At 36.0% G+C, this 24,571-nt stretch overlaps 3 protein-coding genes across 7 annotated transcripts; all 3 read left to right on the top strand.

The window, feature by feature from the left end:
- Nucleotides 1-2: 2 nt before the first annotated feature.
- LOC108649966 (RNA-binding protein 5-A) lies at nucleotides 3-5,223 on the top strand. The gene is made up of 12 exons (XM_030382982.2): nucleotides 3-375; nucleotides 456-866; nucleotides 955-1,177; nucleotides 1,468-1,537; nucleotides 1,856-1,929; nucleotides 2,522-2,599; nucleotides 2,664-2,790; nucleotides 2,852-3,088; nucleotides 3,151-3,630; nucleotides 3,764-4,565; nucleotides 4,630-4,876; nucleotides 4,939-5,223. The coding sequence occupies exons 1-12, from the start codon at nucleotides 245-247 to the stop codon at nucleotides 5,053-5,055; spliced, it is 2,997 nt and encodes a 998-aa protein (XP_030238842.2). The 5' UTR covers nucleotides 3-244; the 3' UTR covers nucleotides 5,056-5,223.
- A 68-nt stretch (nucleotides 5,224-5,291) lies between these two features.
- Nucleotides 5,292-6,766, top strand: Tgt (tRNA-guanine transglycosylase). Its single transcript, XM_030382983.2, has 2 exons — nucleotides 5,292-5,509; nucleotides 5,565-6,766. The coding sequence occupies exons 1-2, from the start codon at nucleotides 5,421-5,423 to the stop codon at nucleotides 6,694-6,696; spliced, it is 1,221 nt and encodes a 406-aa protein (XP_030238843.1). The 5' UTR covers nucleotides 5,292-5,420; the 3' UTR covers nucleotides 6,697-6,766.
- Nucleotides 6,767-7,347: 581 nt separating this feature from the next.
- On the top strand, nucleotides 7,348-24,217 carry LOC115562152 (dnaJ protein homolog 1). 5 transcript variants are annotated; one of them, XM_030382984.2, is made up of 6 exons: nucleotides 7,348-7,558; nucleotides 14,882-15,061; nucleotides 15,504-15,841; nucleotides 15,950-16,181; nucleotides 16,241-16,604; nucleotides 23,753-24,217. In XM_030382984.2, exons 3-6 carry the CDS (start codon nucleotides 15,616-15,618, stop codon nucleotides 23,978-23,980), a joined length of 1,050 nt encoding a protein of 349 aa, XP_030238844.1. In that variant the 5' UTR covers nucleotides 7,348-7,558; nucleotides 14,882-15,061; nucleotides 15,504-15,615; the 3' UTR covers nucleotides 23,981-24,217. The 5 variants fall into 5 exon arrangements, with proteins under 5 accessions (XP_030238844.1, XP_030238845.1, XP_089114327.1 ...); XM_030382985.2 differs by having other exon boundaries at nucleotides 7,349-7,558; nucleotides 16,253-16,604; XM_089258201.1 differs by lacking the exon at nucleotides 7,348-7,558 and adding an exon at nucleotides 7,583-7,689.
- Nucleotides 24,218-24,571: the final 354 nt, after the last annotated feature.

The raw sequence follows: 24,571 nt of genomic DNA, 5'->3' as shown, positions 1-24,571 counted from the left end.
CGATAACATAGTAGTAGGCATCTCGTTGTGAATGACAAGAGCAGGCTGAGATTTTTTCCATCATTTTTTTATTGTGCGTGTGCTCTATTGTAAAGGTAGAATCGTAACGCTTCATAATTACATTAATTTATTGCGATACGCTAAATGAGCGAGTTACGTGGTAATTTTTGGTAGCTAGAGCTACGTCCACGCAGTGCACCTTTATTTCGATTTAAAATCAACTTTAGCCTCAGGTAGGCGTAAAATGGACTCGCATTCGCGCTATGGACGCAGCTTTTCAGGAGGCAACAGCGCAGGAAGCGGCAGTGGGGGTGGGGTTAACAACAGCAGCAACAATCAATACAGGCGCTACAGTCGCTCCCGTTCGCGATCCCGGTAAGCATACGTCTTCCCATCTGCATGGCGTTAAAAATAGAATTAGATTTGCTCATTTATTTTTGTTGTGCCTGATGTAGTGATCGCAGCAGGGATCAGCCGGGCTACAGACGTCGCAATTCGCGTTCACGCAGTCGCGAACGTTCGCAACATTATCGCAACACGGGCAGCGCCGACAAGGATCTGTATCGCGATTTAATCAACGAGGACTACAACGAGGACCGCGCCAGCAGCAGCAATAGCTACAACAACACCAATAGCAACAGCAACTATAACAATGCAAGAAACAATTATCACAATCGTCGTGAGGTCGATAACTATGACAGTGAACGTGAACGCGACCGGGAACGGGAGCGAGATCGAGATCGAGATCGGGATCGGGATCGGGACAGGGATCGCGAACGTGAACGAGATCGCGAACAGCGCTGGAAAAGCTACGATCGGGAGCCCCGTGAGCGCAATTCAGAATATGAGCGGGGCGTAGAGCGCAGGTAAACTAGCCTATTTGTTACACTTGCAAAATTACTAACAGAAGCTGTCTCCCCTCTCGCTCTCTCTCTCTGCTTTCTCTTGCTTTAGTCGCGACTATCGCTCGCATAACAATGGCAACAACAATGGCAATAGCACCGTGGCTAAAGGCGGCAGTCGTGATCGTGACAGGCGTTACGCCTCCGATGAGGACAGCTATGACAGCGATGAAAGCGACGATAGCCAATATCGTCGCAATCACATCCGCACCAGCAACGAGGCACTGCATCAAATAATCATATTTGATTTGAAAAAACACATCACCGAGGCGGACGTAAGTAATTGAGCAGGGAACCGGATAATTATTGAATGTGGACTTGACGGAATCAATAGAGACTCATTTATAAATCGAGCTGAATATCGGCCGGATACATTTAATATTTACATTTTTTAGATTAATCTCATTTGATCTCTTGATCCTGATAACGAGCTGAGCATGTCCGTCTGTCCGCTTGTCTGTCGACATTTAGAATATAGAACATTGAATCCATCTCTTTCGTGTTCCCCACTATTGTATATAATATGTTATCCACAATATTTATAATATTCTCTCATATCCCACAGATTATGAGCGCGTTGATACAAGTGAACATGGAGCCCTCTTCCATACGACTGATACGCAAGCGACCTACAGGTGGGTTACAAACACGCACACAATTACCTTAAGAGTTAGGTTTATAATAAATAGTAAGGTATATAGTAAATATACACACGATGCGTAAGTAATATATAAACTGTGTTAACTCGGCAGAAGTTCACATCCAGCAGCTAAATTGATTAAAAACCATACTTGGCCTCATAAAAAAAGAGAAAAAAGACAACAAAAACATATCCTCCAAAAAAAAAAAAAAAAAAAAAAAAAAAAAAACCAAAAAATGTTACAACAAATATTAAAAAACAAAGAACATATTTTGACAAAAAAATTTTGTATCTGCTTCTATCTAAAATTTAGGTGCATCACGCGGTTTCGCATTTGTCGAGTTTAATACCGTTGAGGAAGCAAAACGTTGGATGGATATAACCCAGGTATCACAACAACAAGAAACCAACTAGCAAAACAAAATAAAAATAAAAATAAAAAATCAAAGATCTAAAAAAATCGAAAAACTCGACAATAACAGTGAAATATATGCCTTAAGTTCAGTTCAACAAAAGCCAACAAGAACAACAACTAATTGAAACCCCCAAATGCTAATTCGCATTGTATTATATAGTAGTATATATAATCCATTTCCCCTAGACCAGAATCATTTTTTTTTTGCGGAATTCCGGTTTGTCTCTGTTTTTGCTTTCATTTATTTATTTTCCCTATAAAAGACAGAAAGAGAGAGACAGAGAGATTCTCTAAGAGAAGTTGTACCTTCTGGGCAGCAACTGAACTTATCGCAAACATTTCAATTTATTGTGCATACGCTGGACAACAGAATCAACAAAATCAGCAACAGCAACTTCAGCAACAACAACAACAACAGCTACTGCAATGAACAACAACAAACAGCGGGCGCGCGTTTTAAGACACAGAAGCAACCTGGTGACTGTGTACTCTGTGTGCAACATTCCAAAGATCAAGTCACTAATCGTCGTCCTTTTCTCTCTTGTCTCTTCCTGTCTCATTCAGGGCACCCTGGAGCTGGGCGATCAACGCGTCTCGCTGCAATACAGTCACAAGCGGATCACCGATTGGCATTGCGTTAAGGTGAGAGAGAAGCTAAAGAAGTCAAGTCTGAAACTATATAAATAAAACTCCGTAAATCTTTCAGTGTGGCGTCTTCAATTTCAAGCGGCGCTTCTCCTGTTTCCGCTGCATGGCATCGCGAGCGGAAAGCGAAAGCATTTTCTCTGGCGGCGGCGAAGGCATCGATGAAGTTAGCCCAATTCTAACCAAAAGTATGGAAGGAAATTATATTATAATTTTAATCAATAATAACGTCACCTCATTTAAATGCAGAGATCATGCTGCGGAATCTAGACGCGCTGACCAACGAGGAGAGCGTGCTAACTGCGTTGCAGAAGGTGCTGCCGAAGCAGGCCAAAACAATCAGCAAGGTGCTCATCAGCCGCGATACGCTGACTCAGACTTCGCGTGGCATTTGTTACTTACATTTTGAGACTCTGGTTGATTCAATGGAGGTGCACAATGCGCTGTCATCGCTGGAGCCGCCGCTGCGTATCGATGATCGTGATGGTGCGTGACTAACGGCAATCAATTGCAATCAATACTTGCTTAATCGAAACTCTTATTTGTAGTATGCATCAGTTACTGCATGGATGCAGAGAATCGTCAGCCAAAGGATGTGCAAGGAGCTAGCAATCAGGTCGGCGCCCTTCAAGGTGCCGCCTTGGACGCTATGCCGCCTACCGATGCTGGCGGTGTTTATACCTTAGCCGATGTGCCACGCCTTGCCGAGTATAGTGCCTCGCTGTATGCCTCTACGCCGGCGGAACATGCGCATTATGTGCAGTATTATACGGATTACTATGTGGCTGAAATTAAGAAGGGCGGCGGACAGTTCGGCGGCGGCGGCGGCGAGACCCAGTTGACGGAGGCTAATTCAGGCGCTGCGGTTGCTCTCTCTGCCATACAGCGCAAGCAGAAAAAGATGAACAGTATTGAGACGACGGCCACAGCGGCGGCCACGGCGGCCGCTCAGGCAGCTGCTGCCGTAAAAGCAACCTTTGCGGCCCAGAATGTGATTGCGCCTCGAGGGAATGATGGCAAAACGTATCGTGAGTGGATCAATTTGATTATCTATATATATCGGCTAATCAGATATGAAGCGGGCTCCCATACGTTTCACATTTGATTAGCTGTTCCTCGACGAATTCAGTTATCCGCATCTATATCTATCCCTCTCTATAGCGACGCCCGATGTCTCGCGGTACCAGTACGATGAGACGTCTGGCTACTACTACGATCCCAGCACGGGCCTCTATTACGATGCCCATTCGCAATACTATTACAACAATGAGACGGGCGCCTATTTGTATTGGGATCAAAGACGCAGCACTTATATACTAGCCACGCCAGCCTCCACACAGGCTGCGCTGCAGGAGTCGCTAGCGCAGGAAGCCACACAGGCCGACAAGGACGAGGAGTCGAGCAAGAAGGATAAAAGTAAAGACAAAGACAACAATAAGCACGACAAAGTCAAGGTGGCCAAGAAGATTGTGAAAGACATGGAGAAGTGGGCGAAGCAATTGAATCAGAAAAAAGACTACACGGTGGTGGCTACACCGCAGCCCATACTGCCAGGACGCGGCGATCCTGGCGAGGGGCCGAGCACTTCACGCGCCGCAACTGGCGCCTATGCAGACGTAGGCTTCTCCATATTGGAAAAGAAGGAGCGTGGTAAGCTGAGCGATTATGTACCAGCTGCTCCGCCAATTAACAAGCTAGTAAATGCCTATGGAGGTGGCTCCGATTCGGATGAGGATAATGGAGGTGCAAGCGCTGGTGCACAGGCTGCTGGCCCTGTCGATGAAATGGACTATGTTGACTTCCAGAAACTCACCTGTCTGCTGTGCAAGCGTGCCTTCCAATCTCACGACATACTGCAGAAGCATTTAAAAATGTCCAATTTGCATAAGGAGAATTTGGCTAAATTAAATGCGGGCAGCGCTGCTGGCGCCAGCAGCGAGGATGCAGCGACCGCGGGCCTATCGTAAGTGTAGATATTGTCTATCGCTTATCGTATCTCGCATTTATATTTATATATATCGTAATAGCTATCGTGATCGCGCCAAGGAGCGACGTTTAAAATACGGCGAGGGTGATCCTCCGCCACCAAATCGCAGTCGCGAACGGTTCGAGCATGAGATCGAGAATTTACAGACGCGTCAAAAGGATTCTGGAGCAGCACCTGCCATGCCCATTAGCTCAAACAACGTGGGAAATCGCTTGCTCCAGAAAATGGGTTGGTCGGAAGGTCAAGGACTGGGACGTAAGAATCAGGGACGCACGCAGATCATAGAGGTATTTTGCAATCCCAACTAAATTTGTTCAATGTATTAAAATTGGTCATTTCTATTCATCAGGCGGAGGCTCGTTCGAATAATGTCGGTCTTGGTAATAAGAGCGGCACTTTGGCACCTGGCGACGATTACAAAACTTATATTAAGAAAATGATGAAGTCTCGCTATGAGAATGCTTAAACTCAATGAATTATTAACAACTTAAGTTTGATATGTCTGTATTTCAGTTACCTCAAATTTCACAAATTTAAATATTTTCATCTACCAGTCACATTACTTAGCTGAAATAATTCTAGCTTAATGATTGTATATAATAAATATATATACACATATGAAAAATTAAATAAATTGTTTAATTCGAAATGAATCGATAAATAACCGTTGGCATTTCTTGTGCAAGTATTTTGTGGCTTAAATTGATATTTTGTTGTTTGCAAAATGCGGTCACACTTTCTGCGGTAAATTTTGTTTACATTTTGTGCGACACGTGTTTTTATTAACATTTCTTGGTAATTGTAAGGATAAATAAAAGGAAACTGTGGCAAATGAGTTCTAGCAAGCTACCTCCTTTGACCTACAAGGTTGTCGCCGAATGCTCCGTCTCAAAAGCGCGTGCAGGTCTAATGACACTGAGGTAAATGTGTTATTCCAGGCTGATTTGAGTGATTATTTAAGCGAATTCGTTGCAGGCACAGCGAAGTACGTACACCTGTATTTATGCCTGTGGGCACCCAGGGCACCATGAAGGGTATACTGCCAGATCAGCTAATCGAACTGGACTGCCAAATATTGCTTGGAAACACTTATCATTTGGGCCTTCGGCCTGGAATTGAAACATTGCAAAAGGCTGGTGGACTCCACAAATTTATGTCCTGGCCCAGGGCAATCCTGACAGACTCTGGCGGCTTTCAGATGGTCTCGCTGCTGCAGCTGGCGGAGATCGATGAGAATGGCGTTAACTTTCGTTCGCCCTTCGATAATAGCGAATGTATGCTAACGCCCGAGCATTCGATGCAAATCCAAAATGCAATTGGAGCGGATATAATGATGCAGTTGGATGATGTGGTGAAGACGACAACAACGGGGCCGAGAGTTGAGGAGGCAATGGAGCGCACCATACGCTGGGTGGATCGCTGTATTAAGGCACACACACGCGATGACGAACAATCCCTGTTTCCGATTGTGCAGGGAGGATTGGAGATTCCTCTGAGAGAGCGCTGTGTCTCAGCGCTGATGGAGAGGCAAGTGCGCGGCTTTGCGGTTGGCGGTTTGAGTGGTGGCGAGAGCAAGCACGACTTTTGGCGCATGGTACACGTATGCACGGATCATTTGCCCAAAGATAAGCCCCGCTATCTGATGGGCGTGGGCTTTGCCGCGGACCTGGTCGTTTGTGTTGCGCTGGGCATCGATATGTTCGATTGCGTCTTTCCCACGCGAACTGCTCGCTTTGGTTGTGCCCTAGTGGACAGTGGACAGATGAATCTGAAGCAACAGAAGTATAAGCACGATATGGAACCGATTGACAAGCAATGCAATTGCAGTACCTGCAAAACGTATACCCGCTCCTACCTGCATCACATAGCTACTAATGAGAGCGTCTCGTGCTCGCTTCTTAGCGTTCACAATGTGGCCTATCAGCTTCGTCTGATGCGTTCTATGCGGGAAGCGGTGCAAGCGGATGCCTTTCCACAATTCGTAAAAGATTTCATGTCGCGTCATTTCGGCAGCGAACCGATCCCCAGTTGGATTCGAGAGGCTTTGGCTGCGGTCAACATAGAATTGCCGCCAGATGTAAAGGAGGAGCAAGCAGAGAACAGCTGATCGCCAAAATGACTTAACTTATAAACAGCTGACTTGTGCATACGCAAATTATGTGTATATATATGAAACCAATGTATTTATCTATTGAGCTGAAAAATAACAAATGAGTTTATTCATACTTTTATCGTTTAAAATAATATCATTAATACCTCAACTAGTATTGAAAAAAATAAATTTAAAAAAAATTATATATGTATATATGTATTTATTCTTAATTCAAAGAGGGTATTCAAAAGTCGTTTATACCTTTCATATTATCTTAATGCAAAGCTTACCTCAACTTGTCTGGCGTAAAAGCTCACCGCTTACCTATGGGAAAAAGCTAAAGCACACAAATGACGCATGTGAATAATCGAGCGCCGCATCAAATCCGATCAATTCATATACAATAATATGTGTACGTTATTTTCGTTTTTCTTTTTTTTTAAATGTAACCACGCATACATTTGTAAATGGCAAATTTGTATATGTGCGTGCGTTGTGTGTGTTGTCTGCTGTTCTAATATTGCCTTCTCCTCCCCCACAAGAAACGTGCGCTTTTTTTGGCTGTTGCTCTCTTTGTTCTTCACACTTTTAGCTCTCTGGTTCTCACCGTGAGAGTCTCGCGTATGCGTCAGAAACGAAGATCAACGGGCATATTCAACAGTTACGGACACATTGGCTGATTCAGTGTGTCTCAAAGCGTCGTCGTCGTCGGTGATCGCGCGTTTGTTGTCGTTGGCGTTGTTGCGCTTTAACGGTTTTTGCAGGCGCTCAGTCTACGCATTTCAGTAAAAATACACCTCACCCCGTCTTCCAAATCAACGCGCTAATAATAAATAAAAACAAAAATTGTCAAATTTGAAACCAACAACTACCAATTGTAAGATATTATTGTTAATTTATAGCTACAATCAATCACAATAGCTAATGCAAGTGCGTGAGTGAGTGAAAGAGCATGATTGGCTGTTTTTGTTGCTGCTGCTGGAGTTTCTTGCGTTCGGTCGTATGTGTGTGAGTCTGTGCTACGTTCTGCTGGTGTTGCCAAATGTGGTCAGAGTAAAATAACAAAAATACATATGTATGTGCATAAAGGCACATACAGACACTACCATTCATATATATATGTATGTATTTATGTGTATGTTTCGTGTGTATGTATTATTCATACATTGTAAAGTGCTTTTATGGCTTGAAATTTTTGAGCGAATTTTTTTGTCGCATTTGTTGCGTTTGCACCTCGTTCAGCTCAAGAGCCTCCTGCATATATTCTTATTGGACTAATGGATAGCGTGTCAATTTAACGGGTATTCGAACTAACCAATCCAAAAATCATTTGCAAATTAGATGTATTCAAGGCCCATTCAATAGAATTCTATCTTTGCATAGGAAAATTTAAATTTCTTCTTTTTATTATTTTTATTTTGCTAGCCATCGTTTTGCCTGTGTTTTTGAAAATTTCATGGTTTCATTTCTTTAAATAAGTTTTATTTTTAGCACATTCAGTTATTTTTGTGTATATTTTTTTCTCACCAAGTTTTTGCTTCTGCCATTCGTTTGATTATTTTTGAATATTCTTGGCGTTTCTTTGGAATATATGTACATACACCTATACGCATACACTTTATGTGTGTGCGAAGAGATTTGTATATTGAATGTTTTGGTTACACGTAAAATATGTGCAAAAGGGCTTAAGCAGATGCTAGAAGCCAATTGGTTGGATTCTTATAAGAAGTGTGAATCTAGTTAAAATCGGAACACTTTTAACAATTTCAGACTGAATAACAGTGCATAACACGACATTGACAATAAAATATAAACAGTGCTTACGATTGAACAGAATCAAATTGAAGATAAAGTGAAATAGAAATATCAATAAGAGTTTGATTATATATATGTATGTATATGTGTCTGTGTGTAAGGGAGAGTCGAGACAAATGACAAATTACAAATAAGAGAGTCAAATGCTGCTAATCATAATGATAATCACAAATGTATATACATAACTATGCATATACAGACATACATATGCATATGCAGAGCGTCAAATCTTTACCGTTAGAAGTCTATTTGTATTTTTAAATTATGACACACTAAATAGCCACACATTGCGCGCTAGCGCGCTCTCTCTCTCTTTTACTTAAGCTCTCTCGCAGCACTTAGCTTAACTCTTTGAACAGCTGCTGAGTGGGCGGCGCAGACGTAGGCGCTGGCCGGTACTGTTTTTGTTGTTTTTTGTTTTGTATTTCTTGTTGTCGACTTCAAAATTTGCTACACATGATTTAAATGAGCCGCTAAAGCGCTGTTCGTCGTAAGTAAGCAGAGAGCGTGATATAAAGACGAAGCACAAATTAACCGCACACGAAACGTAAGGCATTTTCGTTAGAGAGAGAGAAATTGAAAGAAAGAGAGAGGAGAGGAAAGCACCGTATAAAGGAAATGAACTGGAGAACAAATTAAGCGAATATTAATCGCAAGCCGTTTGGCAATGAAAGAGAAGAGACGATAAGAGCGAAGAGGTGAACATCATGAAAAGGAAATGAACTTTAAAGCTTTTGTCAGTTATTTATATTGATTGATTACAATTTATGGTTGTTGTTATTGACACGTTACTTCTTACATGTGCTCAAGTCAAATCCACATGATAAATTAAAATTGATATTATTTTTGTATTTTATATTAATCAGGAAGCATTGATTGAAAGTAAAAAGCGCAAAATGTGTACATATGTTGTTGACAATATAACAAAATTATAATTTTCGTCCTCTAAAAAAAAAAAAAAAAAAAAAAAAAAAAAAAAAAAAAAAAAAAAAAACTAAAAAGAATAACAATAATTTGCAACAAAAACTAGAAACAAGTTTTTAGAGGCGTATGCAAATTTGATGTGTCCAAAATACCATAAATTCTTTAACACGTTTTATGTTTTTTTCTCTGCCCTCTACAAGATGCTCTAAATTGTTTATTGTTTCTAAAATATAATAAAAATGTAAATTGAATTTTTCATATTTCCAAATCTAATTGTAGATGGTGACTAAAAACCTAAAGTTTTGCACACAAAAAATTGTTGAAAAGGCCTTTCGAATTATGTGAGTCATGTTTTCTCCAAAAATAAAAAGAAATAATTTTTTCTGGCCACGTGGGAGTCTTTACTATCCAAAGTTTTTACCTTTCTGTTTTTGCTTCGTCATTGGTTGACTATTTATGTAACGGATTTGTGGCTTAACAAACGCCCACAGTAAAAATTTCTGGACTTCAATTTTCGCATAATAACAATTTTTATTATTTTTTAATATTTTATAAAAATATTTGTAGTAATTTTTAGCGAAACGTGGGTGAATAAACTTCACGCTGTTTGATTTTCTGCTTAGCCTAACTGAAATCAACAACAACAAATCAGCAACAATAATCTAACAACAACAACAACAACAAAATGTGGTTGTCAATGAATGAAGCTGTTGTTGACTTTGAATCGGAGAGCGAGAGTGAATGAAGGCACTTTGTCTCCCAACTTGAATGCGAAGCGAGTTGGTCAAGAAAGATTTAAAAAAGCCCAAAACAAGTTCGTTAACCTTGAAAAATGCTAAAATTGTAGTGTTGTGCAGTGTCCTAAGTGTTGACTAATGAAATTTGCAAATGTTGTGCTCGAATAAATGTGTCAGACTCTCGTTGTGGAATAAGACAATAAGAGAGCTAAATTCTATATAGACTATACCAAATGTAAACTGTACATATAATATTGATTTTTAGAGTCAACTACAAAATAAAGGATCATAGATGTGAATTTTTAAGCTTTAATTAACTCTCAGTAGAGTGAAGTAACTATGGAATAAGTAAGAGTTGCTCTAGAGTTGAGTTCAGTAAGTGCTGTAAATGTTACTTAGGTTCCCATAAAGTGATGATTTATGTAAAAAATATATGCCTTTTACATAAGTATTTGCTGTTAGTTTTAGTAATAAGTATTTCTTCTAAGTCTATGAGTATTTCCTTTAAGTTTTATTTTATTTATCCCTAAGCACTTCCTTTCGGTATTTCCTATTAGATTTTCCCTTTAGGATTTCCTCTTCGTATTTTACCGTATTATCTCCTTTAAATATTTCCGCTGGTATTACTTCTAAATCTTCAATACATAGCTGAATGATTAGGCACTTCACTTCACGTCACTTTACTGCACTGCACGATTGACCCCCACCAGGCCTGGGCGACTGAAGAAATGCTGCAGCTGCTGCCCTTTATATAGGGCGACCTTCACTCAAAGCCTTAGTCGCTCAGGAGTGTTGAGCCCGACGTCAGGTAAACACGCATTAAGTGACCAATGGGAACACTCTCTGCTGCTGTAAGCATACATATAGAGAACCACAATGATCTGTAGCTCTTCTTCGTCCCTTGCTTTGGACGGATAGACAGACAGAAAGAGAGAGAGAGAGAGAGAGAGAGAGAGAGAGAGAGAGAGAGGGAGAGAGAGAGGGAGAGAGAGAGGGAGAGAGAGAGAGAGAGAGAGAGAGAGAGAGAGAGAGAGAGAGAGAGAGAGAGAGAGAGAAAGAAGAGAGAGAAAGAGAGAGAGAGAAAGAGAGAGAGAGATATTTTATACAATGTTTCAAATTTAATGTTGTTTTGAATATAAATATTCAAGAGGAATATAATTATTTTCTTGCTGCAATTACTAATTTCGTCTGGTTGAAACTATCATGACTTCCAGTTTTTTATTTTTCTTTGAATTTATATACATACGTAATGGATCACTTAAGTCCCTTTCAAAATACATTTTGGTAAATCCCATAGTTATACCTTTTATTTTTGTAATATTTCGCTCCACTTTAAGCCATAAATTATTGCCTTGAGCTTAACCATAAATCAAGAAATATTTATTTAAATATGATACACATATAGTATTATATATTTCAAAATATGTCAAAATGTTTTCCATTTGTCTATGCGATTTTGCACAATTTATGAGCCAAGAGAAGAGGCGTTCGTTCGCTCGATCGTAAAGTGTGGATAAAAAGTAAAGCGCGGCATTATAAATCAAGTTCAATTCAATTAGAGCGCTCGCCTCATAACCTACGACAATTTATTAATAATTTTAGCTCTCGCACAGATATATCTAAAAGTGTATGTGCATGTGAGTGTGTGTGTGTATGTATATGTGTGTGTCAAGTGCGTCGAGTCTTTGTGTGCCTATATAGAAACAGAAATTGCATATGCAAAAAAAAAAAAAAAAACATAAACACAGAAAAGGCAAACGTAAATAGAACATAGAAATATGTCGAAGGGCTTAGTCTGCCAGAATCGACAAATATCCTAGAAAAAGTGAAAATAATAATAGAAGTACAAGGTTGGATTAGCCTTAGACATGTGGAAAAAGTTTGTATAAAAGTATTTTTTATTATAAAAATTTTAAAAATAAAATTATTATTGTATTATTAATAGTCAAATAAATAACTAAAAAAGAAAAATAATTAAAATTAAATAAATAATAAAAATAAATTAAAAAAAAAATTAAAAAATTAATAAACCAATGAATAATAATTATAAAATCTCAAATTTTAAAATATCTTATATATTTTTTCTACATAATATATGTATACAAATATTTAAAAAAAAAAGTTTTATCTATTTATTTAACATTTCCAATACTTCATGCAATTATGATAATAATATATATACAAAATATCTCTAAAAGAACGTTTATTCAAAGCCCCTGTTAGAACTCGATTTATGCTTAGAGGGTAGAAAAAGTAATGAAAGCATTTCAATATGCACTTACACACAAATACATGCACATATATTTTAATATATATTTTTGTGTCTGCCTGCATGCGCATATTCAATGGCCATAAATTGTTAAACAAATGTTATATTGTAATCAATATACAGATGCCTCTCTCTCTCTCTGTGTGTGTGTGTGTGTGTGTGTGTGCGTGTGTCAATAATTTATGCGGAAGTCTCGCCCACACAGAAACATGTTGTAATTGTCAATGTAGCAGAGGGGCTTGCGACTTTTTGGAATGAGAATGGGGGCGTGGCGCTCATACTCATATAGTATTCATATCAGCATGAATTTATATCCATGTAGCACTCATTATTTTGCACGAACAATGTTCGAATCTTGTTAATAATTCAATAAAAAAAAAAAAACAACAACAACAACAACAAAAACAACAAACGAAACGTGCGCGAAAGATTTTTCCAATTAAATTGTCAAAAGCAAAATCGAAGCATAAAAATAAAATAATAATGTATATATAGAAAAGTGCTATAAAATACACAGACATTGCGTAATAATTTTCAGGAATTATTTTTGGCCATACGCAAAATTTGTTAACAAAAAAAAAAAAAGAAGAAAAACTAAACTTTTTTATGTGTGGAAAAATTATATTTATGTTCGCGACGTGGCTGGCCTTGTCTGATAGGCCACGCCCCGACGCCCTGACGCCCCGCCGCCCACGCTGTGAATGTGGCACAAATTTTGGCACGATTCTAGCTGATCGATAAATGCATTAAATAGATATACATATATCGAGTCACAGCAATTAGTCTTTGCATATCGCCGATCGCAACCATACGAGATCGGATTTGGTATTCGATTTGAATGCAAGGCAGCAAAATTTGCTCAAATTATATATACATATGTATATGACTATACAATAGATATAAAATGATATGCCAAGATGAAATCAGTTAAACTGAAGGCTGGCAATTGCACTGGGTCTGAATTGTCAGCGCGTTGACATGCTGAATGTTAATGAATCGCATTTGCCAATCGCATTCGATTCAACTTGAACTTGATGAGAGCCAATTGAAATGACTATTTGATTTGCTGTGCAGCAACGGCCGACATTAGGAATTTAACATAACATACTTAGCATATTTAGAGTAACATTTTGGTGCTCAATCTGCAAAACGTTGCTAGATATACAAAACTTTCAGAGTCCCCAACTCTAGGGCAAAAAAAAAAAAAAAAATTATAAATTATGAATCTAATAGACCCTCTTCTCTTCATGAACGATTATAACAACTTAAAAAGTTTCATAATTATGTGAGAGTCTGTTAAATGAGCGAATAAATTAACAGTAGACCAATATGTAACATTAACATATGCATCCACTGTTAATTAGTTACATTTCATGTAAATTCTGTTATTTAAAACATGTAAACAGACTCGGAATGTTAATAGTCTTAACATTAGATTAATATGTAATTACCTGATTCATTCCCACTACATTTTCTGATATTTATACTAATAATAGTTTCATATTTGATTGATATAAATTTTCGTTATTATAGTGTACAAAAATATTTAGCTTTTCGCTTCAGACTTTTCTGTTATTACACAAATATTTGTTCAAGTTCGTTGTTTATTTTGCTTTTTTGTCTAGCTGCAAATTGTATGTAATTAATTTGCACATGATTTGAGCTGATAAATGCGGCTCTATTGTTGTGGTTAACATAATATTCGGCTCGATTCCAGATGTGATTAAGTTTTTACTATGAAATGTCTTTATAAAATCAACTCTGATTGACTCTGCCTAACCGCAGCGGGAAGAAATTATTAGATGACAGCATATATTGTATTGCTTTAACCAGGAACAGTTCAAATGACAGACATTGCCACATATACTATATATATATATATGAGTATATATACACAAATGTATGTGTGTTTATATAGATGATCTGTTGTCAGTACTTAATAAAGACATTCATAAAAGTCATTGTCAATTTCGAATTCTGGCGCATGTTTTGAACTCAATTGGAATTTCAGAGCTTTGGGTAAGGTCAATGCGAATTGCCTAGATATATGCTGAAGATATATACATATGGATGTATGTATATGTATGTGCTTAAATTTGTGTTTATTGAAAGTGTTTGCCGGCTCTTGTGTTTATTTGGTAAATGTTTAAAAATTATTTGTTCTATATGTATTTTGCATAAGCAAATATTTAATTTAGATATGTATATCTACAGATAAATAGAATTCTGTACTCGTCGTACGATTTTCACTAATCTTCGCGCTGTATGTGTTTTTGAGTGCTAAAATTAGCAAAACGCGTGGGTGACTTTAGCATTGACTATGGACAAGGCCTGTGACGTGCTATGAAGGCGTCTAACATAATGCTCATTGTTCGATTTATTTAAAAAAAAAAATATATATATACACATACATATATACGTATGTATATACTTATATGTATTTTAACAATTGCAGATCCAGCGAGCAACACACAACAAACATGTATGTGCCATCATAGGAGGACAGTGAACATATGTTTTGGAGCAGTATCATAGCCAATAAGTAAAGTCCGGAACTGGAAATTTAAATATATACCTACATATATATATTTATTTATATGTATATATGGACTATAGACAGATGATATACACACTTGTGAGTACTTCTCAAATTTATAATTTATAAAAATTTTGAATGTATTTTAAAACAAAATTTTTTTTATTTATTTATTTTTTTTATACACATATGAAATTTTTTATTTGTTTTTTTTTTTTTTCGTAATTTTTACAATTGTTTTATGTTATCTATATATACATATATTTTTTAAAACTCTAATGTATTCTGTTTTTTAAATTTTTATTTTAATATCCAAGAAAAATGTAGAATTTTGTTTTGTTTTGTAGGTAATATTAATAATATAATTATAATATTATTTATTCATTATTCATTTTATTTTTTATGTAAGTGCATTAAAATATTATTATTTTTATCTATTTTATCTAAAAAAGTTTTTTTATTTGTTTTTATTATTATTAATTTTTTTGTTGTATATATATTTAGAGTCAATTATTTTATATTCTCTTTCCATTCCTTACAGATTTTACAGTGCGGCGCATAGAATTAATCGAATCACTCTAGAGCACTTCACATCAGCTATATAAAGCAACCCCCCACACATATATTTACACACACACACATAAACACACACAATGGGCAAGGACTACTATAAGACTTTAGGCATAACAAAAACTGCCACCGATGATGAGATCAAAAAGGCCTATAGAAAATTGGCGTTACGTTATCATCCTGATAAAAATAAAGCGGCCAATGCTGAAGAGAAATTCAAAGAGGTCGCCGAAGCATATGAAGTACTCTCCGATAAAAACAAACGTGAGCTCTATGACAAGTACGGCGAGGATGGACTGAAGAGTGGAGGTAGTTAGTAGAACTAGTTCAATTGTGTGATCAAATCAACTACGGATGCTACAAGCTCCAACTAAATTATTATTCTTTATCTTACCTATCTCCTATCTATCTTTCTAGGCGCTCGTAATGGCGGCGGTGGAGGCAATAATACATTTACATATCAGTTCCATGGCGATCCCCGGGAAACATTCGCACAGTTCTTTGGCAATAGCAATCCGTTCTCATCGTTCTTCGATATGAACGATAATCTGTTCGATAAGAATGTGTTCGATTTGGGTACAGAGACCGATTTCTTCTCATCGCCATTTGGTGGTCCGGGCTCAAGGCATGGCCTAGGCAGCGCCTTCAGGTAGTCTAAGTCTCTCGCTCACGATATATGTAGTCAAAACTATTGCTAATTTGTTGTAGGCCCTCTTTTAGATCACACTCCTTCAATGTGCACACCCCCTTCAAAAAGGAACAGGATCCGCCCGTTGAGCATGATCTCTACGTGACGCTGGAGGAGATCTATCATGGCTGTGTTAAGAAAATGAAAATCTCACGTCTTGTCATCCAGCGCGATGGTAGCTCGAAAAAGGAGGATAAAATTCTGCAAATATCTATTAAACCCGGCTGGAAATCGGGCACCAAAGTCACGTTCCAGAAGGAGGGCGACCAGGTGCCCGGCAAAATACCATCGGATATTGTGTTCATCATCAGGGATAAGCCACATGCCATGTTCAAGCGAGAGGGCAGTGATTTGCGATATACGGCGAGGCTGACACTCAAGCAGGTGAGTGCGAAAGATGATAGGGAGAATAGTAGAGCAGTAGAACTGAAGAACAGTAGGACAGTAGAGGGGAGCCAGAGATCAGTAGAAGAACGGAGCAAGACAATAGATCAACAAGTAGAAGTCACAGTTGAAGAAGAACTATAGATGATACAGTAGAAGTAGAACAGTAGGCGAGTGGAACAGGAGAACGGTAGAACAGGAGACGATTGGAAAAAGAGATCAGTAGGAGAGTGGAACAAGGGTATAGCAGAAACGTAAGAGAGTGGAACAGGAGATCAGTAGAGCAGTAGAAGAGTGGAACAAGAGATCTGTCGAGCAGGAGAACATTTAAACAAGTAGAACAGTAGAGTAGAAGATTAGAAATATATTGTGATATAAGATGCCATCATTATAAAACATTTTAGCATTCATGGAATCTATTATAGGGTGCTTTACTTAAGTTTGTTAAACACTACTCTATAATGCCACAATGTGAACATTAGTTTAGTCTAAAGTAACCAAGTGAATTTCATTGTTTAGTATAAAAGTGAATAGGAAAATATATTCAAATACTTTTTTTATGATCTGTGATCTGTAGCAGATCAAAGGCATATAAACGTATCATCTTGGATACCCAAGCATCTTAGATGATCATAATCGGTTATGTCTTACGCCTAGCTCTTGAAATACTCGAGATACAATCATTTAAATAGACAAGTGAAAGACAAAAATATAAAATAGACAGATCGTAAGTAAACCTACTTTAATGGGATGACTGATGGCAGTCTAGATCTAAAGGCCCCGGGGATTTGTATTGCCAAAAAAAAAAAAAAAAAAAAAGATAATAATTATAGTTTTATGTGCACTTGAAATTAAATTCCCTCAATATTTCACTTCTTAGAAGTGCTAAAAAGTTTATTTAAATTTTTCCACTTAGAAGGTCAAAGTTTTTTATTTGAGCTCGGCCATAAAGCGCATTGCTCATGTTCATGTTAGTTGGCCAAAAGCAAGTCAAGTCAACTACCAAATCCAGTGCTAGCAGTCATAATTGAAGATATTACCAAATGCCGTCATGCAATCATAATTAAACGCGAGCCGCACGTAAAAACCGTGTCAAATATTTCTAAATAGAAATCGCAAAATGACACTTTTAATAGCTAAAGCTGCGATTCGGCCAAAAGCAGGCAAACATAATTTATATAGATTTGATGAAAAGCTGAAAAATCATTTCCATGTTGGGCAGAATGGAGAACCCCAAAAATATTTACTAAATTTGTCGCACTAACAAGCAATAAAATGTTAAAAATGTCAACAACTTGGAGAGCAACTATTTAATCTAGTTAATGCAATTAACAATTTTAACATGACTGCGCAGTGCTCAGCGTGTTAGTGGAAGTATGGGGCTTCAGCTAGTTTTTTCTACTATTTTTTTCAATGATTAAAGAATGATTTTTTTTCCTAAATAAATAAATATATATATTTTTTTATATTTTTGGTTCTGCTTGCCTTTTTTTTGGGCTTCAACGCAGTTGGCTGTGTAAAAATTTAACACCTCAGCTGCAGCGTCAACTGGCGAGTCGATTATATATATGTGTATGTATGTATATGTAGAGCTATACAAACATACAAGCATATAGTATAAATATATATTGAGTGTGCGTACGTGTTGGCTTGACCAACTGCTGTGCCCGCCTAATTGAAACTTGACCATGTTGACCAAATTTGACAGCCAGTTAGCCAGCCTGGCAGCCAGTTTGATCGCGTCGCTTGCGTTTATGGTAAATTTGCCATAACCATAACGCGCTTTATTCATTATAATTTGATTTAGGCGCTGGCCGGGGCTTTAATTGGGCGCCATACTGTGAGAACTCGGCCTGAGGACCGTATCATATCTTATATATTGCAATAACGCCAGACCTAAATGGCTGACAGACAACCATAAGCTACAGTTAAGGGTCGTAATATGTCGTTATCAATGGATTTTATGTTTCGTTATTATATTTTTGTTAGAGTGTAGCTTAAGACTTGTCTATATATAAATGGTAACACACATTCCGTTTTTTTGGGTGTAATCCTAGATATAAAACAAGTGAGATTTTTGTCTGGTAAACTTCATGTTAAATGATACGATTTTGACAATATCTTTATAAATTTGCTTAGTTAAAAATATTCTTGTGGGTGTGATAATGCTTGACTTTGATTTACTTCATATTTTGTTGTAAGTTTAATATTTACAACTATCGTTAACCTAGTCATAGTTCACATTCATAGAACTTAACCTCTTCTAATTTTTTGACTTTTCGTCAAAAAAGATCTGCGAGTCTCTCACTCTCTATCTCTCTGTTTCATTCTCTCTTTCACTCTCTGTCTTTCACTCTCCCTCTAACCACCTCTCTCTCTCTCTCTCTCTCTCTCTCTCTCCCTCTGTCTCATTCACCCTCGCTCTTTTTTTATTGGCTGTCTCCCTCAGCATCATTCTCTTACTATGTATATTCGCTTCTGCCCATCGGCCTTCTCCAAACATTCTCAGCTTGTGAGTCACACTTTGTTCTTATCTCATTATATCATTTTTAGATCGGCTGTAAAACAAGTTTTTAATGATATAAATTATAATAATAAATAAAAATTTAAATTTATTCCAAAAAAGGAAGTTAACATAAAATACTTTCCTCACATTTTCTAACTATTCCTCCCATCTTTCATATACTCATTTATGCAAAAGAAGTTTAATAATTGACATATATATATATATATATTTTTTTTTTTTTTTCAATTTAAATTTTAATTCGGCTTACAAAAGTGCGCCGTAAAGCAATTAAAGCACCATATAAGTACTTCACATAATTGGCCTCAGCAATATTGAATTTTTGTATTTTTTTTGCTGCTGCTGCTGCTGCTGCGGCTGTTGTTTGCTTTTGTTGGGCATTAAATTTAATATCGGCCATAAATTACATCATCGTTTACGATAAAATATCACAACAAAAGAGGCAAACAATTTTTAGATGACATTTAATATTTGAGTGAATCACAGCTGAAATGGGTTCATCTAAATATGAATGCACTCTCTCATGGCACTGACCTACAGCATATAATTGAAATAATAGAAATATTTGATAGACTTCTATATAGATCTGAGCATATGTGTATGTATTGCTATATATATGTGTCTGTGTATATATGTCTGTGTATACAGAGTCGTGAATTTTAGATGGAATGCAAATTCAACGGCTTAATGGAAATAATAAAAATAGAAATGGAGAAAAAGCTATGAACGACTGCGCAATGCTCGCTCAATGGGGGAACAAATTTTTAGGAGTTGATAGAGTGGATTTAGGGCATTAAATAAGATTGCAAAATAGGTTACAATTTTATATTAATAATATTAAGTTACGAATTTAAGGTATTAAAGAAGCATAAAATATTAATTTTTTTTAATTTTATTTTTTTTAAATCATACATATTTAAAATATTAAAAATTAGGTCAAAATATTTGTTTTCAATAAAACAATTAAATAAAAAAAAAAAAAAAATAAACCGAAATACCCTATTTAAATTTTTTAGCGAGTATAGACATGTCAGCGAGTCATAATCGCATCATACTTAAACTATCAATTAAAATAAATAGTACTACAAAGAACAAACAAAATATCAGACAAAACTAATATACCCCCTTAAACCCCTTTCAAGAGCGCATAAAAACAAAAATGTTGACGCTTTGAGTGTTTGCGTCAGCATTTCGCGAATGCTGCAGCAACCCTAAAAATTGATGAATGCCAAACAACAATTGAACGTTGGCCATCCTCACCGTCTCACTGTCCTCTCGGTCCTCGCTGTCCTCTGTAACTGATGGCCAGACATCAGTAATATTTTTGTTGTCGTTTGTGCCGTTGTTGTTTGAAATGTTCACTGGCCATTGTCAATTTCGGGCTGGAGAACTTTTCGACTGCATAGAATTGGTGGCTCAATACAAAAAGCATTCCGTCGGCTTCGTTTGCATTTTGATGACAGTCGTCAGCGTCCTTCACATTGTCAATCTATACGAAAAAATAAAGAAAACATTGAAAAACCAGAAAAAAATGCAAAAAAAAAAAAAATCAAAAAAAAAAAAAAATCAAAATAGAACAAGCAAATGCTTTATGACATGCTATTGAAACGTCGTTGATTTGTTTTTCAAACACTTTTGCAATTTATTTTGCAGTCGTAATTGTCTGGGCCAAGTTGCGAAATACTGGAGTCTGATGTTTGCAGTTTGCTGTTTGATGTTTGTCGTTTGCTGTTAGCTAGACTAAACTGTCTGAAAATATATGCTTCGTAGTGCTTTGTTGAGTCTATAAATGTTTGGAATACCTTGTGTTTTCAAAATTTTTGAAAATCCTTTCGACATTTAATTAAAAATTTAGAATTTCTCAAAACGTATTTATTTTTGTCTTTTAACTTGTCAAAATACTTTTAGTTCTATTTTTTTTTATATTTAGCATATTAAATATCTGTTTATATATCAGTTTTTTTTTTTTATATTTTAGTATATTATTTTTTTTTTTTGGGGTTATTCTTACATTTAATATATGTTAGTTCGTCAGTTTATATTTTAGTCTATTTCAAAATATTTTGCTTTAAAGATTTTTCGTGTAAAAGTTAACATAAATGCCTTGTGATAAAAATATAATATATATAGATGCACATACATATATAAATATTTGTATTTTGGTATTTTTTTTTTTGCACATTTTTGTATTTTTTTTTTTATATCTGAGTAATTTGTTTTAATTTTGTATATTTTTTTATTTTTTAGTAATTTGAAATATTTTGTACTTAACTGATTTTTCGCTTAAGAATTAACATAAAAGCCTAGCTATAAAAAGAAGTAATAATTTTATTCTATTATATATACATTTTTATAAATTTAAAGTTTAATTATTATTTTTTTAATTTGTTAAAATTATGCGGGTTTTTCTTTGTGTGCCTCTATCAATATTTTTAAATTCACAAAAGTATTTATTTTACTTTATTTATTTCGCTAACTGAGCAGGAAGTTTTTTCCTCATAATTTTACCTTGTTAAAGTTCTGTACAGTTTTTGATGATTATTTATTTCTGAGCGATCAGAACCAGTTGCCATATTTGGCTACAGATTTGTGCCCTTATCCACAATGTGCGTATATATGTATGTTTGTACACATGTATATGTATGTATGTGTAGCGCTCTCGCACAACAGCTGATCCAGTTGTAAATGAAACGCGATTCGCAATTTGTATTCCTTGTGCTCGCTTTTTTGGTTCAGGTTGAGGTTTTTATGGCTCAGCCTCCGTAAAAGGTAGCAAAGTATTTTAAGCGTTTTTCTGTTACAGATTATTGTAGTTGTTGATTTTTATATACTTTGCTTTTAGTTTTTTTCGCGCTTTTGCTTTAGTTCAGCTCTGTTTTGTTTTTGCTTTATTTCTGAGCTGCGCTACGACAACATTTTTAACATTTCCATTAAAAAATATCAATGCTGGCTGCGTCGTCATCAGCATCATTGTTGTTGTTGTTGTTGTTGTAACCGTCGTCATCAGTTTATGTTGTCATCGCTTGAAAATCACCCGCCTCTCGCCTACTCTCTTTATATGTATGTATGTACGTATGTTTATAAGTTGTATATGTACATACATACATGTATTTAAATATTCATAAGGTGTGCACTTTGCTTTTGTCGCAATTTATTTATGTTCTTTTCGGTTATTTGTGCGCTTCGCGCTATGCTCACATGGTTTTATGTTCTGGGCCAATTGTCCGATGCGGGTAACTGGGTATCGAATCACATATGTATATACACATGTATGTATGTGTCTGTCTGTTGTTCTGTTTCTCTGTTCAGTGTATAAACACATGAAAAATGTCGGATTTTAGCTGTTAACAGTCGAAAACGAAAATGTTGTTTTTAAAAGTAAGGCGTAAGTGATTTATTGGAAAGGAAATATTTACATTTTATATAAAAAGATATGTTTTTGAATAGAATATATGAATAAAGCATATTTCTGTTTGTATACCTCTTTGCATATATTTTGCGAGAGAGAGGGAGAGATAGAGAGAAAAGGAAAAGAAAAATTTAAGAGAGCTATAGAGGTAAATTTATTATTTTATTTATTTTAATATATATAGGAACGAAATCTGCTAAAAAATTCGTTTGAAAAATGTTTTCAAATTATTAAAATTTTTTCACATATTTTATTTAAAACTTTTTTATTATTATTTAATTTTTTTACATAAAATTTTAACAAGCTTATTTTTGCTCAAATGTTGCATTTTTTTTTCAATTTGTGCTTATTATTTATTTACCTTAATATGTTATAGTATTATGACTCCAACAAATAACAGAATATAAATTTACTTAACATATTTTTGTACTGATCAGAATTTGCTGTAATGTTAATGTAAAATTTAATTAACATTCAGCTTACGGAATTGCCTAATATTAAGACGAATGTTAGTTCTTAATTTCTTATTAATTCTTAATATTAGGGAATCCAGTATTTTCTTTATATACATACAGAAAGAAACTTTGCTAAATGCCCTGAAACTTTGTTAACTCATATGAAGGAGATGTATTGAAGCTAAAGCCACAAAGTTGCTGCCCCACTAATTAAGTGGATGACATTAATAACTTAACTCAGTGGCCCATATATACATACAAACACATAGATAGCCAGCCAAATCATGATTGATGGCTATCTTTTAGTCTGGCCAATTAAACAAATCGAATGTCAGTTGAGGCCAATGAAATCGTCTGCAATGGCCAAACAAGAACGAAGGATTTGCCAGAGATATAAAGGGATTGAGAGGTAGTGGGAGTAAAGAAACATGTCAACAAGATGTTTAAACACGAATTAGGCACATAAAATGGAATAAAAAGGCATCAAAAGGATTTATGCAAGACACAAAGCAAACAAAACAGAATACAGAGACGAGAGAAAGTTTTTCGGTTTCGGTTTCGGTTTCAGCTGCTGCTGTTGCTGCTGCTCCTGCTGGGGCACGCAAAGAACATAAACAGGATTACCAGAAAAAAGATTGATAGATTTTCTATGCTGCTTGTTTTGGCTATAACAATTCGAAGGAAATTGAGTTGCTTAGCCATGATTGATAATATATTTATTGATATATATTTTGTGTGTTTCCTTTTCTTGTTTTTGCAGGCGCTTTGCGGCGTTGTCTTCCAAGTTCCTACAATGTCTGGCGACAAGCTGCGCATTAGCACCATGCAGGAGATCATCAAGCCGAACACTGTGAAACGCATCCAGGGCTATGGCCTGCCCTTCCCAAAAGATCCGACGCGCAAGGGCGATCTGCTGGTGGCCTTCGATATACAATTTCCGGAGAAATTGACTGCCTCGAAAAAGGAGGTGCTCAGAGACATGTTATAGAACCTACAGAGATGAAGATGAAGAAGAAGAAGAAGTAATGCCGCCTTTAACCACGACACACAGCACAAAGCACGACTCACTCAACTCTGCAATCCAGTCTGCCCTCGTTTCCTGCTCTTCTGCTGCTAGTTAGTCATACTAAAACCAAATTCTTTTATCTTGACGATTGAGCATTGAATGTGTCATCAAATTCTAAAATAATTCGCGTTGCAATATTTTTACTTTTTTTTTTATATATATATATATATATAAAATAAATAAAAGAAATCAATCCCCACCATCCGTCGAGCTGCAATAATAATAATAATAATACATAGCTGTTATATCGTCATAATTCTTAATTTATTTGTCTAAATTAAAGCTACGTATAATAATAATAATAATAAAAAAAAAAAAACAAAATAAACAAGAAAACGTGAAAAACAAGCGAATTGATGAAAAGAAAAGTTTTTATTTCTATTTAAAAATACTAAAAATTTATAAAAATAATATAATTTGGAATATTTTGATAAAGAGCTCAGCTTCTGATTTTGTAATTGACATAATTATTGTTAAATAGTCTAATAGTTATAATTTTCATAATGTTAGATC

The sequence above is a fragment of the Drosophila navojoa genome, chromosome 3, assembly GCF_054131105.1.
Source record: "Drosophila navojoa isolate 15081-1374.11 chromosome 3, UAZ_NAV_1.0, whole genome shotgun sequence".
In the NCBI taxonomy this organism is placed as follows: Eukaryota; Metazoa; Arthropoda; class Insecta; order Diptera; family Drosophilidae; genus Drosophila; species Drosophila navojoa.
Note: the sequence above shows the minus strand (reverse complement) of the source record. Positions and strands in the feature narration are given on the sequence as shown.

Bases quoted from the DNA above. Each gene is read 5' to 3' on its own strand.
- LOC108649966 (XM_030382982.2), top strand. From the start codon at position 245: ATGGACTCGCATTCGCGCTATGGACGCAGCTTTTCAGGAGGCAACAGC. The intron at 867-954 runs GTAAACTAGCCT...CTCTTGCTTTAG, and splicing joins GAGCGGGGCGTAGAGCGCAG to TCGCGACTATCGCTCGCATA. The intron at 2,791-2,851 runs GTATGGAAGGAA...ATTTAAATGCAG, and splicing joins TAGCCCAATTCTAACCAAAA to AGATCATGCTGCGGAATCTA.
- Tgt (XM_030382983.2), top strand. From the start codon at position 5,421: ATGAGTTCTAGCAAGCTACCTCCTTTGACCTACAAGGTTGTCGCCGAA. The intron at 5,510-5,564 runs GTAAATGTGTTA...AATTCGTTGCAG, and splicing joins GCAGGTCTAATGACACTGAG to GCACAGCGAAGTACGTACAC.
- LOC115562152 (XM_030382984.2), top strand. From the start codon at position 15,616: ATGGGCAAGGACTACTATAAGACTTTAGGCATAACAAAAACTGCCACC. The intron at 15,842-15,949 runs GTAGTTAGTAGA...CTATCTTTCTAG, and splicing joins GGATGGACTGAAGAGTGGAG to GCGCTCGTAATGGCGGCGGT. The intron at 16,605-23,752 runs GTGAGTGCGAAA...TTGTTTTTGCAG, and splicing joins CGAGGCTGACACTCAAGCAG to GCGCTTTGCGGCGTTGTCTT.